We start from the raw sequence: 18,968 nt of genomic DNA, 5'->3' as shown, positions 1-18,968 counted from the left end.
AGAGTCCAGAATATCATTAATACCGTGAAGGCTAATGAGGGTCACTCACAATCCTTACTGCAGCTGAATGCTTCCTTTCTTGCTGCTGTTTCACATTCTTAATTTAACCTTTCCCTTTCATAATAACTGTATTGTGAAGGATATGTATTGATAATAGGGATCATTTCTAATAAGTACTGTCCTAGTTCAGCCATGAAAATGTGTTGAGCTGCAGGGTCAGTCACATGACCTTTATACAAAATTTCTGCATTTTCTGTCCATTTGGTCTTCAAAGTTGTCGTAGACACAGACACACAGCTTGATGCTAAAAATAATCAATGGCAAATGTGACAGGAGTTGGAAAATGTCGTGGGGACGACCGTACAGTGGTTTGGAAATGTGTTGAAGAAAGGGAACTGCATGATTCAACTTGTGACAGACATTAAGAACATGTAAGCTGCGTGTTTTTCCATTTTCAGAAGATTTATACAAGTGATTGATGGTTAAATATCCCGCCTGGTGGTCCTCAGTTGATGTCTGTGATGATCACTCAGATTTGAACACCTGAGGGTTTCCAGACCTCGGCTCAGGGGGAACCAAAACTCAGAATTATTACCAACATGTTTTTTGGCTGTTTCGTGTCACTGGGAGAATTAGACCCTCATAAATTTCACCAAACAGCTCACCGAGGTCCTCTCGCATTCCTCAGCCGCTATAAGGTCACACGTATAAATCAGGACGAACAAAAACTGGGAGGTCGTCTGGTCGGGCTGGAGGAGTCTGGAGCGGAGATAATCAGAAGACACTTTAAATCCTAATTTCTACCCATCACTAGAAAAACACCCCCGGACTGCAGCCAGGGCAGACTAATGATAAGCTGAGCGGCCGTGTTTAAGGCGTGTCGTCAACACGCAGATAAAGGCGAGATGATGCGAAAATTCAGTTTACTTTGAAATCTGTAAGTTTATCCTGTTCTATCATGAAAGGAACAATTTCTTCTTTCAGTCATAAACTTTTTTTTTAATATTTATTCCGTTTGTAGCTTTTCCCTGCTTCCTATGTGGATATTTTCTCTACTTTAAGTTTATATGAGCCTTAAAAAGTCGTTCTGATGTAGACATTTGCTGTTAATGAATATTTATACCTTTTAAATGGATTCTTTTTGAGAAAGTTCCTCACATTTTCATGTTGTTTTAAAACAAGTCCTGAGGGTTACACACGAAAATAGTCATTGCAGGCTTGGTTAGCTGCAGTTTTTCAAATCGTTGCACTCCCAACATGAGCCATAGGTTTTGATACTGCACCTTTTAACTGAGCATTTTCACCTTAATTTGACCCGATCCCTCCTGGACCCCCCCCCCCCCCGCCCCATCCCCCCCACCAGGCAGACTCAAACACACTCTTTTATGAAGCCACGAGGCGACATGACCGGGAAACATGCAGTCACACGCCGGAGAGCATGATGATGAACTAATACGCGTTGAAGTTATCACACGCTCAGGCAGCCCGATCTGGACAGGAAGCAGCATATTTATACACATGATGCTTTTTTTTTTTTTTTTTTTTTTTTTCAGTCAGCCTTTTGAAAAGATGCGGCTCACGTGGTGGAGATCACGCAGAGGGAGGATTTTCTATATTGGATGACAATTCTTTCTGCCTGGTTGTCTGTAAATCTTCAGTTTGGAGGGAGTGCTTGTTCTGAATGTGAGGGCAGCAGCTGTCGCCTCTCAGATGTGGCTTTTAAGAGGGCGTGTGCACGTGTGTGTGTGTGTGTGTGTGGGGGGGGGGTTAGTATTTAATATTGCTGTAAGTAAGGCAAAGCAAGGCCGCTTAAAACATTTGTTCCACACATTTTCAAAAACGATACAATCGAAAGTGCTTTGTGGCAATTAAATTTAACAATGAAATAAATGTCGGACAGAAAAGGTGAAGAAGAACAAGGAGAGCACGAAGAAAGAAAAAATACTGGAGAAATTCAAAACAGGCTAAAAATAAGCTGAAAAGGTAAAGGAAGTGTAATTGTTGAAGATTCAGAAGTGTCTAAAATGAAAAGAGAGAATGGATTGTTGGATGAAAGGCTGGTTTCTGTTTCATTCTGACTGAAGAACCTGAATCGGCTCACACACTCCTGTTTGTGGGATTTTGTCCTTGTGAGTCTGTTTCAGAACATCCAGTGAATACTGAGCTGAAGACGTGTTTCATGGTTAAGTTCAGGGCATGGTTAGTTAAGTAGTAGCTTTTTATGAGCATGAGAGAGTTTTAAGGTAATGAATGTAATTCACTGTCTCAAATTAGTGTGTGTGCTCGTGCCTGGGTGCATGTGTGTGTTGTTCTTCTGTCCCGATGAGGTCCGAAACCCGACTGCGTGAGGACCGGGGTCATCATGGAGATCAAAGTGAAAGTCCCCTTTAGGGAAATCAATCAATTCTGAGGTGAGGGCCTGTTCAAGGGTCATAGGGTCAAAAGGATTAGGTAACCCGGTAAAGCCGGTGAATTATAGGAATAACAACATGAGACAGCAAGGCAGTGAAACCTAATGCATGTGTGTGTGCTGCCTTGCTCATCTTTTCTGGTGGGGAGATAAACTAACTAGTTACAGCTTCATGTTATTCTGCGGGAAATAACTAGAGGTCTGTGTATTGTTCTCATTAGCCTTTGGAACACAGCCTGTGTGTGTGTGTGTGTGAGTGTGTGTGATGCCCACATGCTGGGCAAATGGTGGCCACAGCGTCAGAGCCACACGCCCTTTTCGTCTCCGTCCAGCTGTCCTTTCCATTTGTCAGAGTTGCACCTGATAAACACACAAAGACACAGAATCTGCTGCCTGTACAGATGAACACGAAGCTTTAAAATAAAACATGATGAAGAGGATTAATCTTCTCTAAAAAAGATCTTCCACCTGCAGCTTCGTCCTCCTGGTTAAATTGCTGGATTGTTTGCACTCATCCCTTTAATGTGTTTACACCCTTTGCAGATGTCACCCTCAAGTTGTTTATGACTCCTTTTTATGAGGCTGCTTAGAAGACAAATAAAGAAATGAAGCGGGTCAATAAGCCCTCCAGCTGCCTCGCTCTCGGAGCCATCACCCCACCGGGCTCCATCCCCGCTCTGATCTCCGTCTGTTCTGCTGCTTCAGCCACAGGCAGAAGCCAACATCGGTTGTTTTTCACTGGAAATGCAAAAGAAAGATAAATAAACACAAACAAGTTGCGACGTTATGGTCCCAAATCCGAGTGGTGGCATCTCTGCCTGGAATTTTGCTGGAAGCCGCTGAATGACTTAAAAAAAAAAAGCTGTTAATTAATATGTCTTCTGCCGGGACCTGAGACGCCCTCGGCTCGGGTTTATCTGTTTGTGTGCACTGGCGGCTTCGCTGCTGATCTCCCAGGAGGGCGTGGCAGCAGACATATGGCTATAATGATCATTTTATTAATGCTTTGATCCAAAAATATTCCTTTTTTTTTTTTTTGCTTCAGTTTTTTTATATACAGCTCATTTAGAAGGAGCTTTCTTTGATTGCGGCTCTGCTCAACATTTGGTGTTTCAAAGCTTGGCTGGTTTGATTCAAGAGAGTCGGCTTTTGAATGTGATTACAGCAATTACTGGTTCATAACGTAGAATTAGATCCTGTGTGGGGTTTTTTTTTCACCATCCATTTTCAACAGTAATAACCTGTAAAATGTGAGAAAATAATTAGAAAAAAAAAATGCAAAATTGCCAATTAAGAAAAATCTTTCTCAGCATTTGATTGATTATTCTTTGTGCGGCGCTCCTCCCCTGCTGCTCCTCCTTACTCTCGCTCACATTTGCATTGCAGATCATTGCAGTTGAGGATTGCTGTCACGGTGAGAGCTCCAGCCAACGTTTCTGCCACACAAAGCAAAAAAGTAAAACCAGGAGCGCGACCCCTTGGGGGGGGCAAACTGCTCCGGCGGGCTCGACCTGACGGGCTTAACATGGCTGCTCATGTTTAATCATACATGTCGGTAAATGCCTGAGCGGGTGGCTCATTTGCATCAGCGGCCGCCAAATTACCTGAAGGAGTTAAAAAAGGGTCGATAAAGATTCGTGGAGGTAAAGGCCTTTTAATCAATTGATCCCAGCTGCAACAAGAGAGGACGCACAGGGAGAGCACGCATGTAAATACTTGATTTATCTCCTCGTTTTAACAATCTGGGATTAAAAGACAGGCGGAGCAGGAACCTCCAGTGGACGCCCTCCTCAGATCTGCCAGCGTGAATTATCTGCTCATTCTCAGCTCTGTTTTCCTGGCCTTAACTCAATTCCCTGCTCCTGTTTGCAAAGCTGCCCCGAGCTCCAGAGGGGATCTGGCCGCTGCTAACTCAATCTCTGAGCCTGTAACTCATCAGTGACCCTCAGTGAGCAGACCTCGCCCTACTTCCCAGACCGGTTCCAAACTGCCTCATGCTGCTTGTTGCTCTGGTCACATCAAGCGTTGTGCATGTTTGGCCCCGGGTGATCCTCTCTGGATCAGGAAAAACGGCCCACTTAACACCACGATACATCATTCTGTACCATGTTTACTTATGTATTAGTAGAAAACAAAAGATTTTTTTTTTGTCCTTTCTTTCTTTGTAGGTCGCAGGCGAACAGAAGTATCACCCAGAATGCTTCACCTGTCTGAACTGCAGGACGTTCATTGGTGATGGAGACACGTACGCTCTGGTGGAGAGATCCAAACTCTACTGGTGAGTTTCAGCAAGAAATGCATCAAAACATGTACACAAAAACCTGCATACAAAGGAAAGGAAAAGGTCATTTTCACTAAATCTGAATTCAAAGTGTGACGTTTTCAATTTGCCACAACCAAAATGGCACATTTCAAGCCTTATTTGATTTTATCTTCTCAGATCTACATTTTACAAGAAAATAAAAATTCATTATCCCATCAGATATGTTTATTATTCCACCAGAAAAGAGTAATTATCAGGATTAATTGTACGTAAAGCTTGGAATCGTTTTAATTTATATGGTTTGAGTTATAAAATATTCAGATATTCCTTTTTTTTGTAGATTCCTCTTTATTTCATTCGATTAGCGTCAAACCACACTGCCGTGGCTGAAATGTGACCTACTTTATAAACCGTCTGCATTTGTCCAGTCGCCGGGCTGACATCCAGCAGATCGGGCAGTTTTTTTGGGGGGCTTTGCATCTCGTGCAACATCCCCCTTCAATTAACCCAAAGATTACTTGTTTTAGGTCGTTTTCCTAATTCCATCTTCTGCCACTCACTAATCCATTTCAAATCCCTTTAAACCCAAAATGCACAGAGAAACGCACGGTAAGCCCAAGCTGCTCGTGACAGGCAGGATCTGAAAAATGCGTTCGGCTCATTTCTGCCTTCAAAGGAAGTTCTGTGACGAGCTGAGGTGAGAGCTGACAGGACGCATGTGGAGAAAGTCACTCCAAAAAAACAGATATTTGAATTTGTTCTGCAAAGTGTGGCTCTCTCATATCATGGACACTAATATTTACATCGAACACCGGCACACGAGAAACCAGCCAGACTTTAAATGCTGTGGATGTAGATGCGTTCTAGACCGCAGCGATCGGGTCGGACTGTTAAGAGCAGTTCGTGTGTGTGTGTGTTGTTTTTGAACGCTACAGCTGCAGGATTGTTTTAGTGGGACAGTCAGAAATCATAAGCTGTGCGAACAGAAGGTCGCGTGTGAGTCAAATCCCAAAACACAGAGCGTGAGGAAACCAGAGGAAAAGTTTGGGAGGCTTTCGGTTCTTATCTGTCAACTCCTGATTTTACTGTGCAGCATTAACGAAAACCTCCAACACACAGTCAGACTCGTGTGTGTTCATTGAGCCTTATCACATTTAAGATGAATAAATCGGTTTATAAAAAAAGATGCATGTATATATTATATTACAGAGAGGCCGTGATGACGTGAACCTCTAAATTTTAAAGTGTGTGTGGAAAAACTAGTGCTTAAATCCATGAGTCATCCCGAGAAGTCACTAAATACGGATTTAATTTAAGTAAGCAATTTGTTTTAATATAAATGATGAGGGAAAGTCTATTTTCAGGGCACAGCATTTCCTTACAGCTCACGCAAACAGAGCAGGCTTTGTGCTTCTCTGAGCTGCAGGACGACTTTAACTCATTCGCTGTTTCACATGTTGCAGTGCAGTTTGATTCAGATGACATGAGAATGGAAATCGGCTCTCTTTTCAACTGCTCATGAGCCGTCTGTGTTATTTAAAGGTTTTTTCGGTTTAAATTTCTAACTGCTTTTCTCGTTTCTCAGTCGCTTTCTTCAATTCTCACCACGCTTTTTTGTGAAATTTGGTTGTTTTGCAATCCGGACTCGTGAAACATGTTTTGTCAAAGGTCGTGCTGACCCTGGGCAGAGAATAATGACTGCACAGTTTGGTCCTGAACATCTCGCCAACAACATGTGACGCTGTAAAAACTGACGTAATGAGAACTTTATCGACCCACTTCATGATTTCACGGAAACCTCCCGAGGGTTTTCTTTCCTCCACCGCACTGTGAACGTCTCCTTCTGTCCGTCCTCCCCTCCAGCGGTCACTGCTACTACCAGACCATCGTGACCCCGGTGTCGCTGCCGGACTCGCCATGCTCGCGGATCCCCCACACCGTCACCCTGGTGTCCATCCCGGCCTCCGCCGAGGGCAACAACGGCCGCAGGGGGCGGGGCTTCTCGGTGGCCATCGACCAGCCGCTCAGCCCCACCAACGGCTTCAGCCCGGAAAACGGACGCACCGTCAGAGTCTCCCAGTGAGCTGCTCCGTCGTAGATTAAAAACCGCTGTGTTTTCATGTGGAGTGTGCTGATATTGCCGGAGAGGTTAACAGGGTGAAGGACAGAGGATGAAGAAGGGGAATTATAAACGGAGGACAGGTTGATTCATGGGCTTCATTTAAAATGTATAATAGAGCAGAAGAAAAAGGAAATGAGGCTGGATCTGAGTCACTGTTGTGCTAATGAGCTCTGAACTTATCTGATCTCACGTCTGGGTAGCAATGAAAATCTTCAACGTGTGCAGAAAAAAGGGTTTGAAAAGGGTCTTACCTCTTTTTTTTAATTATTCTATACAGAGTGGATGCAGACTGCATCAGTCCAGATGTGAAGAACTCCATCCATGTGGGAGACCGCATCCTGGAAATCAACGGAACCCCCATTCACAACGTCCCGCTGGACGAGGTGAGATTTATTGTTGCATTGCAATAACTAGTTATTCATGAATAGTTCATGATGTTCATCTTTCCAGTTGTTTGAGAGTACTAGAAATGGTTAAATACATCAATAGACAGAGAGCTTGTGTTATATTTACTGGAGCTGCATCAATAATGAAACAGATGAGCGTGTTTCTCTTTGGTCGGCCTCATGGAGACGCTTCATGAATTAGCATTAAGTAACTGCAGAACATTTTTAACCTCCACATTCACTCTGAAGCGTCTCCATCCAGTGCGTCCATTAGGCTGATTTTTTGAGCCCTGTTCAATATCTGTTTCTGCTCTCAATCATTCATCCTGAACGGACCGCTCCTCTCCAGATCGACCTGCTGATCCAGGAGACGAGTCGTCTGCTGCAGCTCACCATCGAACACGACCCCCACAGCCAGGCGGGGGGCGGGGGCTCCACCGAGGTGGACGGCCCGCTGTCCAGCCCCCTGTCCGAGGGCCCCAGCCCCACCCTGCCCGTCACGCAGCCCCCCAACGCCGACCTCGGCAACCTGAGGTCCCGCATCATCACGTGAGTAAAGAACAACAAATACACAAATACTGGCTTTGTACAAGCGACATGCTGAGACATTCCGCTCTCCTCTCCTGCTGACTCATCGGATTCTGTCGCTCGCTCCTCTCTCTCAGACGCAGCTACAGCATCGATAAGTCTCCGGGCTCCAGCAATGCAGCGTCGCCCATCTCCCAGAGGAAGGACATCAACCGGTCGGAGTCGCTGCGGGTGGTCTCCAACCGCACCCACCGCATCTTCCGCCCGTCCGACCTCATCCACGGGGAGGTGCTGGGGAAGGGATGCTTCGGACAGGCCATCAAGGTACGCGGAGGAAGTGATGTGGAGATTCTTAAAGTGTCCACAAGGTGGCAGCATTGAGACGAATCAGAACGTCATGAATTGATTTTTCTGATTGGGGATTCACTGCTTCACTGTTTCACAGCTTAATCATTCTTACTCCAGATGTGAAAAACATGGAAGCATACAATTATTTGGGTATCTTCCTACTTATTTAGTCCAAGATATATTTATGGAGGTGTCCTTCATTACTATTATCTAAAGTCTCATACTTTTTGGTGTTTTTGAATTAGTTGTGCATCCCAGCATGATTTGTCCATGTTTCCTGTTGAAGGTGACCCACCGGGAGACGGGGGAGGTGATGGTGATGAAGGAGTTGATTCGCTTTGACGACGAGACTCAGAGAACCTTTCTGAAGGAGGTGAGCGGAGACGAAGCGTCAGGGCTCACATCATGAGGGAGAGCCGTCATAAAATTCTTTCTTCACGTCATAAAATGATTATTACACGCTCATAATGTATTCAGACGTCTCACTTCGAACAGCTTGTTCCTGAAAGTTGGTGAAGCGAGCGGCAGCTGTGCTGCGAAGGTGAATGCAGTTTGAGCGTGACTCGAAGCTGCGGTTTAAAATTAGCCGTTTTTCTGTGAAAATGTAGGGCAGGACTGAAGCAAAAGAAAAAAAAATTATCTTATCTGATTTCAAGATTAGAAACCATAAAATCACTTGTATTAAAAAGGCTGTAGGGTTAAATGCATCATGGAAATTGATACTCAGTAATTGATCATTTTGTCGTGCCATAATATGGAAAGATTTAACAGAATTTCAAGATATACTGGGTCTAACATGAGAGATGGAATCAGAGCCGCTTACTGTGAGGCCTTCCTGTTTGATGTTCAGACATTATAATGTATTCTCACATACACAGTCACAAAGAATATTTTAACACGTTGGATTTGTGAAAAAGAGCCAACTGTTAAAGGTTTGCATAAGTGGCTGTTTGATTCAGTGTCACTGGAAAATATACTATACTTGTATTGTACATTCAAATTAAATACAATTTCATAAAGTCTAACAACCTTGTCAGGGCTCCTCAGTGGTGTCATGTTAGGTGTTAATGTGAGTGTGTGTAGTGGAGTGTAAAATCTGTGTTTCTGTCCGGCACTGTTTTGATCCCTCATGGGAAACTGTGTGATGCCTTCACATTGTAAGTTAAATATGAACACAAGCTCACAATATGCTGTGTTCACAAAAGTAAATATGGTTTCTACACATGTCAAGCGAGGAGTTTTTAGTCTGTATTACTTCTTCTGCTTTTCACATTGTCATAGAAAATATTGGCCAAAAGAAGAATGTTGCATTTGTTCCATTTTTTTCCTGCACCGTGAACCCAGGCTTATTTTCCCTTCCACACTGGGCGTCATCTCTCACCCACCCTGCAGATAACAGAGCGGCTGCTCCCCGCTGAGGTTTCGGCTTCTGTAAAAACCGATGTGAATTACTGCTCGTGCCACTGTTTGAAGTTCAGAGTCACTCATCCAGTTAACGTCCTTTTTAATGAGACGCTTGAAGTTCACAGAAGTATTACTTTGTGGGGGTCTTCTTTTTATTACTAGCTTGGCGACGGGGCTGAACTTTTGCTTTGTAATTGGTGTAAACAACAAAGTAGAAACACTTGGCTGTAAAACAAACCCACAGCATAATTAGAGCAGATTATGACCCCTGCCGGCTCCTTGTTTGCTTGTTGGTGGCCTGAGTCTCAGTTTGAGTCACTTGTAATCATGTTTCAGGGCTCCACGGCCTCCTGGGTAAACACTAGTGCAGCAGTCCATGACAGCACGGGGCTTGGAGGGTGTTGTTTCAGGTTAATGGACGACAGTGAGGAACAAGTTTGAAAATGTCTCTGCTCACAGCCGAGCTCTGAGCAGCACCAGTAGTGAATCCACGTGATCAGGAAGATGTCAGTTTTGACTCCTCAGTTGCTGATTTAGCATTACAAATGTCCGATTGTTTCTTCCTTCAGGTGAAGGTCATGCGCTGCCTGGATCACCCCAACGTGCTCAAGTTCATCGGAGTCCTGTACAAAGACAAGAGGCTGAACTTCATTGCGGAGTACATCAAGGGAGGCACCTTGAGGGAGCTTATTAAGAAAATGGTAAGAAGGCCGTGCATGTGCGGAGTTCGGTTGTTTTTCGGTTTATCTGATGGAGAGCTCATGCACTGACTGTAATGTTTTCCTCTCATGTTTTTCATCTCAGGACAATAACTATCCCTGGAACCAGCGGGTCAGTTTTGCGAAGGACATCGCTGCTGGGATGGTGAGTTCAAAGACCTAATATGTAATATTCATTCAGCAGTGTTCAGTCTTTACTGCGAACCCTGCAGCAGTGATTCTGATAAGTTAGGAAAGAGCTAAGGACGGACCTAGGAAAGTGTCCGATGCTTTTATTTTGAAGGCTCCTCCTTTTGTATATTTTCAAGAGAGGGTGTGTCCATGAGTGTTTGGCTTCACTGTGGAGCTTAATTCTAAGAGATGACCTGATTTGATCCACGGAATGTCAGTGGAGGATATACCAGCTCTTCCCCCAGACTTCCCCACTGTCTCCCTCTAGTGGTCATGTTAGTGAACTGCAACACTGGTGTTAATATTCCACCCAGTCATTTACATCTCACAGTGGAAATTACAGCATGGATTCCTGCAGGATTAGAGCATGGGCTCTTGACATTTCCCTCCAACATGAGGACAATGACGAATGTCACGCATGACTGAGTTATTGGATTTTCAGCAGCAGCCACTTGAGCTGTAAGCAGGCTGTATTGTTCCGCTTGCTGTGGGTTTTTCATGTCCTGAGAGCTTCTGTTATATTTCCTCCCTCATGTATGTCTTTCTCTCTGTCACCCAGACATACCTGCACTCCATGAACATAATCCACCGGGACCTGAACTCACACAACTGTCTGGTTCGAGAGGTGAGACTCGTCCTCCCGTGCACCCGGTGTTTGTGCACACATACCTTCACATGCACGGCGTGTTTTCTTTGAGGATTTAACACAGTGTGCCTGTGATTTGTTCTGCCAGTAAAGAAACAAAGGGCAGCTTTGTTTGCAGGAGCTGTAAGAGACTAAGCCTTCCTATAACATTCTCTGCACATGCCATCTGGGACAGAAATGATCAACTCACATGACCTTAGAAAATAAAAGCCTTGTACAGATATTACATGGAAGCATGTTACACTGCGTGATGAAAACACCTCCTGATGTGTTTAAAGGACAACACAGTGGTGGTGGCCGACTTCGGGCTGGCTCGTTTGATGGTGGAGGACAAGCACGAGGAGAAGCTGACGCAGGGAAAGCTGCCCGGCCTGAAGAGGCCGGACCGCAGGAAGAGGTACACCGTGGTGGGAAACCCGTACTGGATGGCTCCTGAGATGATCCACGGTAAGATCTGAAGGGACACATATACCTGTTTCTCTGTGCAGTCGCTGTTCACCACATGTACTCATTGCACTAAATGAAATGTTTACTTTTTCCCTCTTTCAGGAAAGAGCTACGATGAGAGAGTAGACATCTTTTCCTTCGGCATAATGTTATGTGAGGTGAGTGAAGCTGCACTCTATTCCCTCAAATACTTAAGATTACAAATGACTTTTTGATGAATAATACAATCAAAAAGTCTCACCGTCACTTTCTCCGTTCAGCGTGAAAATTTGAAAATGATAAATGTTTCATGTCTCTACTTCTTAAGGCAGATGTGGCCTTAAAGGTTCTAATTTTCATTTTATTAATTTCTGGTGTTTACATTTTACCATTAACGTGAGGGTAAAACATGTTTGTGGGGTTTTTTTAGTTTTGTTTTCCCGTAATTCTGATTGATGAGGAAAGAATGAAGACACTGGATTATACGTTTGTGGAATTAGGGAAAAGAGCATTGTTCATTTTTAATAATTGACATTTAGGCCTATTTTTCATAACTCAGTCATATGTTAGACATCTTGGTTGCTTTTTTGTGTGGACTCAGGAAAAGTTTCACTGTTTTCATTTAGAGCACAGCCCTGCTTTATAATCAGAATTAAAATCCGCAATTTATGCAACATAAGACAGTTGATTCTCATATTATTTTATTCTCTCTGGAGTTAAAGATATTGTTATAGTTTTACTGAATTTGGAAAACATTGTGCGGTCCATAATCTACACATTTGTGACCCGGCAGTTTGTGCTCAGTCACTCTGTAGCGCTGGAGTATAAGTTTTCCAGATGGGCGCCATTATGCTTGAGGGGGATTAGAGAGAGCAGGAAAGCAAAGGCGTCTTCATGTGGTCGCTCACAGGCGCACGCACGAGAGCTGCGGCCTGTTGGAAACCATCAGCCTCAGTCTGGGGGCTTTACTGGATTTTCAGCTGGAGGCCTGATGGGGGCTTCTCTCACTCCGCTCTCTCCTTGCCTCTCATTTGCTTCTCCCCGCCCTCCTCAGATCATCGGCAGGGTGAACGCCGACCCCGACTACCTCCCGAGGGCGACGGACTTCGGCCTGAACATTTCTGGCTTCCTGGAGCACTTCTGCCCCCCCGATTGCCCCCGCACCTTCTTCCCCATCGCTGCTGTGTGCTGTGACCTCGACGCAGACAAACGGTGAGACGCCGGCAGCCGCCTCACACTCCGAGGCTTCGTCAAGCTGCACTTCACCCAACATGCAAACCTTTCTGGAGGCACTTTGCTGAGTTTGACATTTGTTGTCTGCAGTTCAAGAAAAATGCCTAAAAATTAACTTTGGTTTGTGGCTTAAATCTCCAAAATGCTGCGTAATACAACGTGAAGAAATACAGCAGTACAATGATTCCTGTTTCACTAACATTAAGCTGCTGCCTGATTTCTCAGACCTGCGTTTTCCAAGCTGGAGGAGTGGCTGGAGAACCTGAAGATGCACTTGGACATCGGCTTGCCCCTCATGTCTGAACTGGACCAGCTGCACAAAGCCTTCTGGGAGCACCACAGCGCCGCCCACCCCGAGAACGGCTTGCACACCCACCCCGAACACCCGGAGTGAGGCCGGGGCGCGCCGGGAGATCGTTTGAAGTTTTACCCCCTAACGAGGAGGGCGGGGCCAGCGATCGCCTGCCCCGGGCGGCGCGGAGGCCTGAGGAGTTGTGTAAATACCCCCCTCCGGACCCGGGCTGGCTCCGGCCTTCACCAGTAGACTCAGGAGGGAAAAAAAAAAACCAGGATCTGAAAAGCCAGCCGTGTGAGACGCACACGCGTATGACAGTCGAATTAGCAAACGTCACCTGTGATCGCTGCACCTGAAGCTAAAGTGGAACATGTCGTATGCAACCAGAGCCAACCTTCAAATCATGACTCAGCTTTTAAATCGAGTAGATCCATCATTCGTGGTCACGCCAGACTAAAATCCTCTGTGTAGCGTGTAGACTCACTTGGAAAACTCTGCGTCGCGCAGCCGTTCAGCGGCGGCGCTTCAGGCCCCCTCAGTGTGTGCCGTCTGTGTTTGCAGGTGTTGTCGTGCGTTTTATTTGATTTGGTTCTTATTTCGACTCTGAATTCTTAAAAAATGCACCTGCTGTCTCCGGTCTAAGGTTTGGATCCACTTGAAACCTGTACAGCTTTATGAAGCTCCCTGCAGAGTGCATGGCTGTAAATAACGCTGTCCGGTCAGATCGCGCTCCATCCCGCCCCTCTGACCTCGTTTGATCATGAACCACTAATCCCCCCCCCCCCCCCCCCCCCCCCCCTCCATTTTCCCACTATTTATTGTGTAGCACTGACTTATCAGAGTTGTACACATCTCACGGTACGTTTTCTCTCATTTTTCAAGAGCGGTAAGCGTATGTCATTCATACTTAACATACCCATGTACAGAGCCTTCGACACTGTAAATGTTTTAAATACTGTAAATGTACAGACATATTTTCTATACGTACGCTACATTGCCATATTTTTATTGGCCGACCAGTTGAAATGAGCAGTGAAGGTTTGATTGCAGTGAAAAGGGCACAGCTGAAGGATTTACCGGTTGCTTTGACTTTTGGACGTTATCCTAGATGTGGAAGATTACAGACTTTTAGCATTTGTGATATGAGGAATCTACGTACACACTCCTGACCCTCAGTTTAAGCTCAGTAAAATTACATGCTTTCATTTCCATTTAAGGAGTTCTCAATATTTCTACCCTACACAGCCAGAAAGAAGTGACTACCAGAGCATCGCAAAGTAATTCAAACTGAAACCCCCAGAAATTTTAGGTTTATTGCACATTTCTTTTGAAATAACTGTTTTAATTTTTGATCGTTAATGAAAACAATAACTCAAATGCATTGAAATATTTCGTGGCTTTTTAAAATCAGAATTATTAAAAAATTAAGTTTTGAAATGTTTTTGCTTTATATGTTATGAGTGTAGAAAAAGCGGATGCAACAATCAACCTGTGATTTAAATGTTATTTGGTTGTAATAAGAAATATGATGCCACTGAAATGCAGCATGTCTGCAAAAATACAGAAAACCAATCTTCAAACTCATAAGTGTTTCCTTTAAAAAAGATACAGGTATTGAAAAAAAAACACAACATATTCTTCATCAAGAGCAATTCACATTTTGTCAAAAATAATAAAGCTGATGAAGCCTTTAGCAGCTCAACACACAAAAAGGAGCAGCTGGATTTACTGAATATTGTCTTTTTTGGCCGAGGGCAATATTTCTATTCTCTACCATTCCTTTTTAGGAACATATATAAAAAAACAGCCTGATTATCATTTTAAGGTTTTTTTTTTTTGTTAGTGATTTCTACATTCATGACATATAAACTAAAAGGCATTTTTTAAGTTTGTACTGTGATAATTATAGCCTCTGGTTTACAAAATAGGAGAACAACTAATGATATAAAAAATTCTAAACATTCTTAGAATTGTGTTTTGTGATGTGCAATAAATCTAAAATATAGACTTCACAGTTTTCAATTCAAAGTATGTGAAAACTAATTTGTCGAAATGTTTGGATGACCTATATTGATTGGCTGCAGTACATTGATGTTATCATTTTCTTTACTACTACATTTCTGGTGTATTTGCTCCTGTTTGAGTTTTGTAGCGTAGATTTCATTTAAACGGAGCCATAGATGTGTGCTGGAATTATAATACTGGATGACACTGTTAAAAGGGGAACAGTGACCCTTTTAAACCTGTTACAGACTATTATTTACTGTAATCACAGTTGATATTGAAGGGCAATCGACTGGCTGTCAGTGACTCAGTGTCAGTAGTGAAGGTGTGGGAGGGACTCTCAACACACACTGACTCATTCCACCATCTGTCCACTGTCCTCTCTGGACGTTCTTCTTCTGTTTGTTTACAGGCAAATGCTCGCTGTAGATACCACTGTAAATACACATCTGTCTGTCACGTGCACCGCGCAAAGACCCGCACTCCTCAGAAGCTTCCTGTCCGTCAGATTTCTCTGTTTGCACCTTCTCTCTCCGTTCTGAACCGTCTCCTTCGGATTCTCGGCTTTTGCTTTCACGAGCTGCGTGATGTTCGAACGCGGTCGGCTCAGCTTCCACACACGGCCGATTCTGTCCGAATGTTGTGGTTTTAAATAAGAAAACTAGGGATGGAAAAAAAAAACACAAAAAAATGTTGATAAAGGAAGCTGCATATAAAAGGAAATGAGATTTTAATATAAAAAAAAACACAGCATCTGTTTTTTTATATCTTCCCACTGAAATCCTTTTGTATCCTTTTGAGTACTTTGATTTGCACTATATTACCAAATGGCTGGTTGAAGCCATGTTTGTTAAGTTTCTCTCTCTTGGGCTACTTGTGATAAGGAAATAAATTAATGATGTCGGTTCAGGTTGATATTATAATGCAAGACACTGATAGAGCCTTTAAAAAGTTAAAAAAAAACAAACAAAAAGGGTTCTGGGAAATACGTCTTCTCGATAGCAAACAGGACATTTTTGATTATTCTGATGTATTCATGGATCAGCTTTTAATTATAGTTCTGACATCAGCTTGTTTGATCCATGAAAGCTTTTCTTGAAGTCACATTTTTCCAGGTGACATTCAGACCGTTTTCATGATGTCAGGTTTAATCTGAGAGAAACGGAGTCCTGCTCTTTGCTGTCCAGAGGATGTGACGTCCCAGATCCGCGTGCTGCCTACAGACTGGTCCTTTGTCAATGATGTTCTGCGTTGTTTGTGACTGCTTGGTTCACGTGTGATGCCCACAGAGGTCGCATTCCTGCTGGTCTTTCTGATAACGGAGTACCTAAACCCACTTTTCTCACCACTCTTCATCACAACTCCTTTGGCTCAGGGCCGAAATCTTCTCTGGAGCTTTTTCTTCACAATTCAGTTAATTCAGCAGCTTGGTAGGAAATAGTAGAACTTTACAGTAACAGACTCAAATAGCATGTTAACTTCTGTCTAAGTGTGACACAAACCTGCTTTCTCTGAAACGAGCCTCTCCCGGTCGATGTGTTCGTCTCTGGGCATGTACTGTACACCAGTGGCTTTGCTGTATTTCTTCTTCCATTCCCGTCTGAGCCGTGTGGAGCATGTTGGATGCGTCTGAGAGGGCGTGTCGATGATCTCTGAGAATGTTGCCGCAGCACTTCTTTTGCAAAGGATCGTTACCTCTGAACAATGCTGTGCCTTTGTTGTAAGCTAGCCTTGCCAACGACTCGAAAACATGAACTGATCTCCTTTTTTATTTTAGATGTAACATAAGTGCAAGCCTGATTCAAGTGGATTGAATATCATAGCTGATACCATGTTGTATGAGATCTCATCTTGTTCTGTATCATATTTATATACTTTCCAGATCTGCATTGTCAGTTTTGATATTTTAATAGTATATTTCTCTCTTTTTTTTGTCTTATTTAATTTTTTTTTTACACAAGCTGTGAAAACAATTCTGCACTTTAATCATGAACATGAACATTTAGACTCTGAGAGGCGACTGTTTTTGTTTCTTTTGTCACAGCTAAAAATAAAACTGTTGCTCCTTAAACCACTTCCATGTCATCTGTGACTCTATTCTTGCATAGATTTCACTTGTTATGGCAATTTTATTTAATAAAGGGCTTCCGCCGGTGAGTTCGTTTTGGTATCTTTTATTATGCTGTACAGCAGGAGAAGTCACGCAGTCAACAGAGTATCAGAGTGAGTTCTGCCCTCGCAGGGGCGTGCAAGCCTCTAATAACTATCTGCTACGTTCACTCCCAGGGGCCTTGACTGCACCCAGCCGTAGGCTGGACACAGGAAGACTCCCACGAGTGCCCGCAGCTGCTTCGCTAAGATTATCAGGAAAAGTAAATTCTAGACAAAGCATTCGTGGTTCCTCACACATCCGAGTGTGTGAGCTACGGTTGTTTCCAAAAATACCTCTGTGAACACTACAAGTGAGAAAAAGCATGCATACATGAGAAATTTCCATTACATTCCCCCCTTTTGATTAAATCAACCACGGTTTAATCAACTTCAACACAAGATGCCAACAGACACCCCACATCAGTCAATCAACCCCAAATCATCAGCATCATCATCATCAGAATCAGTTCAGTGGAATGAAGCAAAGTATAATGAGCCAAAGTAGTTGTGAACATGCGAGCAACCAGACAACGGACTAGGGGAATAATGCAGCAGGAGAAAACCCCCAGAATCGACAGGAAAATAGCAAGCATGCCAGCAACCTTAGTAAGCCAAGCTCGCCAGCTGCCCTCAGTCAGCCATCCCAGAAGTCCCATCCAGACAAGGGGACACCCGTTTCCTGAGAGCTAAATTCAGCAAGCAGGGAAGACAGCTGAGTGTCTACGTTAGTCAGGTTCTCTGAGATGTCAGGAACCCAGGAGCAGTGCTGATCACCTATGAGAGGGCAAACCCCCCTTTCTTTTCAAGAAGGAGGTCCAGGGCCACTCTGTTCAGCAGGCCCAGGACACACAGCCTTTTGCTCCTCCATGAGGAGGTCAAATCCATCAGTAACAAGACTAGTGAGGCTCTCATGCTCTCATGCTGGTTATGAATGGTGCCATGCTAAGGGAAGACACCTCCTTAGAATGCTGCTGAAAAGGAGAGGGAAAGGGTAAGGGTAAGACTAAGGCTAAGGCTAAGGGTAAGGGTTAGAGTGAGAACCAAGGATGTTGCAGCTCTGTGCCAGTGCTATTCCTGCCTGCATGCAGAAATGTGTAGAGAGAATCCTGGAGAGGAACAGGAACAAGGAACAAGGAATGGTAAAGTGTTAGCGGAGGCAGCATAAGGCTTAAAGCACAAACAGTACAGTTGGCATTATGTGACTCTGGAGCTACCGCAGGGGCAGCTCTCCACCACAGGCTGTCCTGGAGTCCTGTGAGGTCCACCATACGTCTGCAACGAAGCAGGGGGGCCACTGCGGTTTGGGGCAGCAGCACCCTCAGGAGCAGGAACATCTTCACCGTTGCCTGGTGGAGGGTGGACTACCTCACACAGGAGCTGATCTCAGGGATTATTCTGCCCTGTGGCTGGGAGATCAGCTGTTGGAGTCAGGGTGGTGCTGGGAAAGGCTTACAGTGACTCGCCTGGCTCCAGGTAGCTCGCTTTGCTACCTTAAAGGCAGCATGAGTCCAGCAGGACCTGGACCTGGCCACTGCCTGGCCTTCCAGTGTTTCCTGCAGAAGTCCTTCACCTGGATCCAGTCACCTGGGTTCAGCCAGAAGAGTGGAGAGGCCCTTCAGCCAGGAGGGGAAGGGCCCTGTGATGGTCTGTCTGATCTGAAACAGAGCAGCTCCACGAAGTCCACCATCAGGTGGTCACAGGGTACTCAGGTGGCGGTGAGCAGCATTCCCCACAGCGTTCTCCTCGCCTTGCCTTGTGAGCTGCACACACCAAACACTCTATAGTGCTGTTCTGCCACCACTGAGAACTTCCCAGAAAACCACAATGATGTGAGCTGTTGGGAATGATAAGGCCTGATGTAC

The 18,968-nt window shown here is 44.4% G+C and overlaps 1 protein-coding gene across 3 annotated transcripts in view; it reads left to right on the top strand.

The window, feature by feature from the left end:
* The window catches only part of LOC115400809 (LIM domain kinase 1-like), a 43,864-nt gene extending 30,612 nt beyond the window's left edge, over positions 1-13,252 (top strand). For all 3 annotated transcript variants that reach the window (XM_030108854.1, XM_030108855.1, XM_030108856.1), the window contains 13 exons: positions 4,579-4,688; positions 6,537-6,752; positions 7,073-7,178; positions 7,531-7,730; positions 7,847-8,033; positions 8,344-8,430; positions 10,031-10,162; positions 10,266-10,325; positions 10,911-10,976; positions 11,276-11,444; positions 11,547-11,602; positions 12,478-12,635; positions 12,882-13,252. In XM_030108854.1, the coding sequence (XP_029964714.1) occupies positions 4,579-4,688; positions 6,537-6,752; positions 7,073-7,178; positions 7,531-7,730; positions 7,847-8,033; positions 8,344-8,430; positions 10,031-10,162; positions 10,266-10,325; positions 10,911-10,976; positions 11,276-11,444; positions 11,547-11,602; positions 12,478-12,635; positions 12,882-13,050 (1,716 nt within the window). In that variant the 3' untranslated portion in view covers positions 13,051-13,252. The remainder of the gene's footprint in view (positions 1-4,578; positions 4,689-6,536; positions 6,753-7,072; positions 7,179-7,530; positions 7,731-7,846; positions 8,034-8,343; positions 8,431-10,030; positions 10,163-10,265; positions 10,326-10,910; positions 10,977-11,275; positions 11,445-11,546; positions 11,603-12,477; positions 12,636-12,881) is intronic.
* The last annotated feature ends 5,716 nt before the right edge of the window (positions 13,253-18,968 follow it).

Source organism: Salarias fasciatus, chromosome 14, assembly GCF_902148845.1.
Source record: "Salarias fasciatus chromosome 14, fSalaFa1.1, whole genome shotgun sequence".
Classification (NCBI taxonomy): Eukaryota; Metazoa; Chordata; class Actinopteri; order Blenniiformes; family Blenniidae; genus Salarias; species Salarias fasciatus.
Note: the sequence above shows the minus strand (reverse complement) of the source record. Positions and strands in the feature narration are given on the sequence as shown.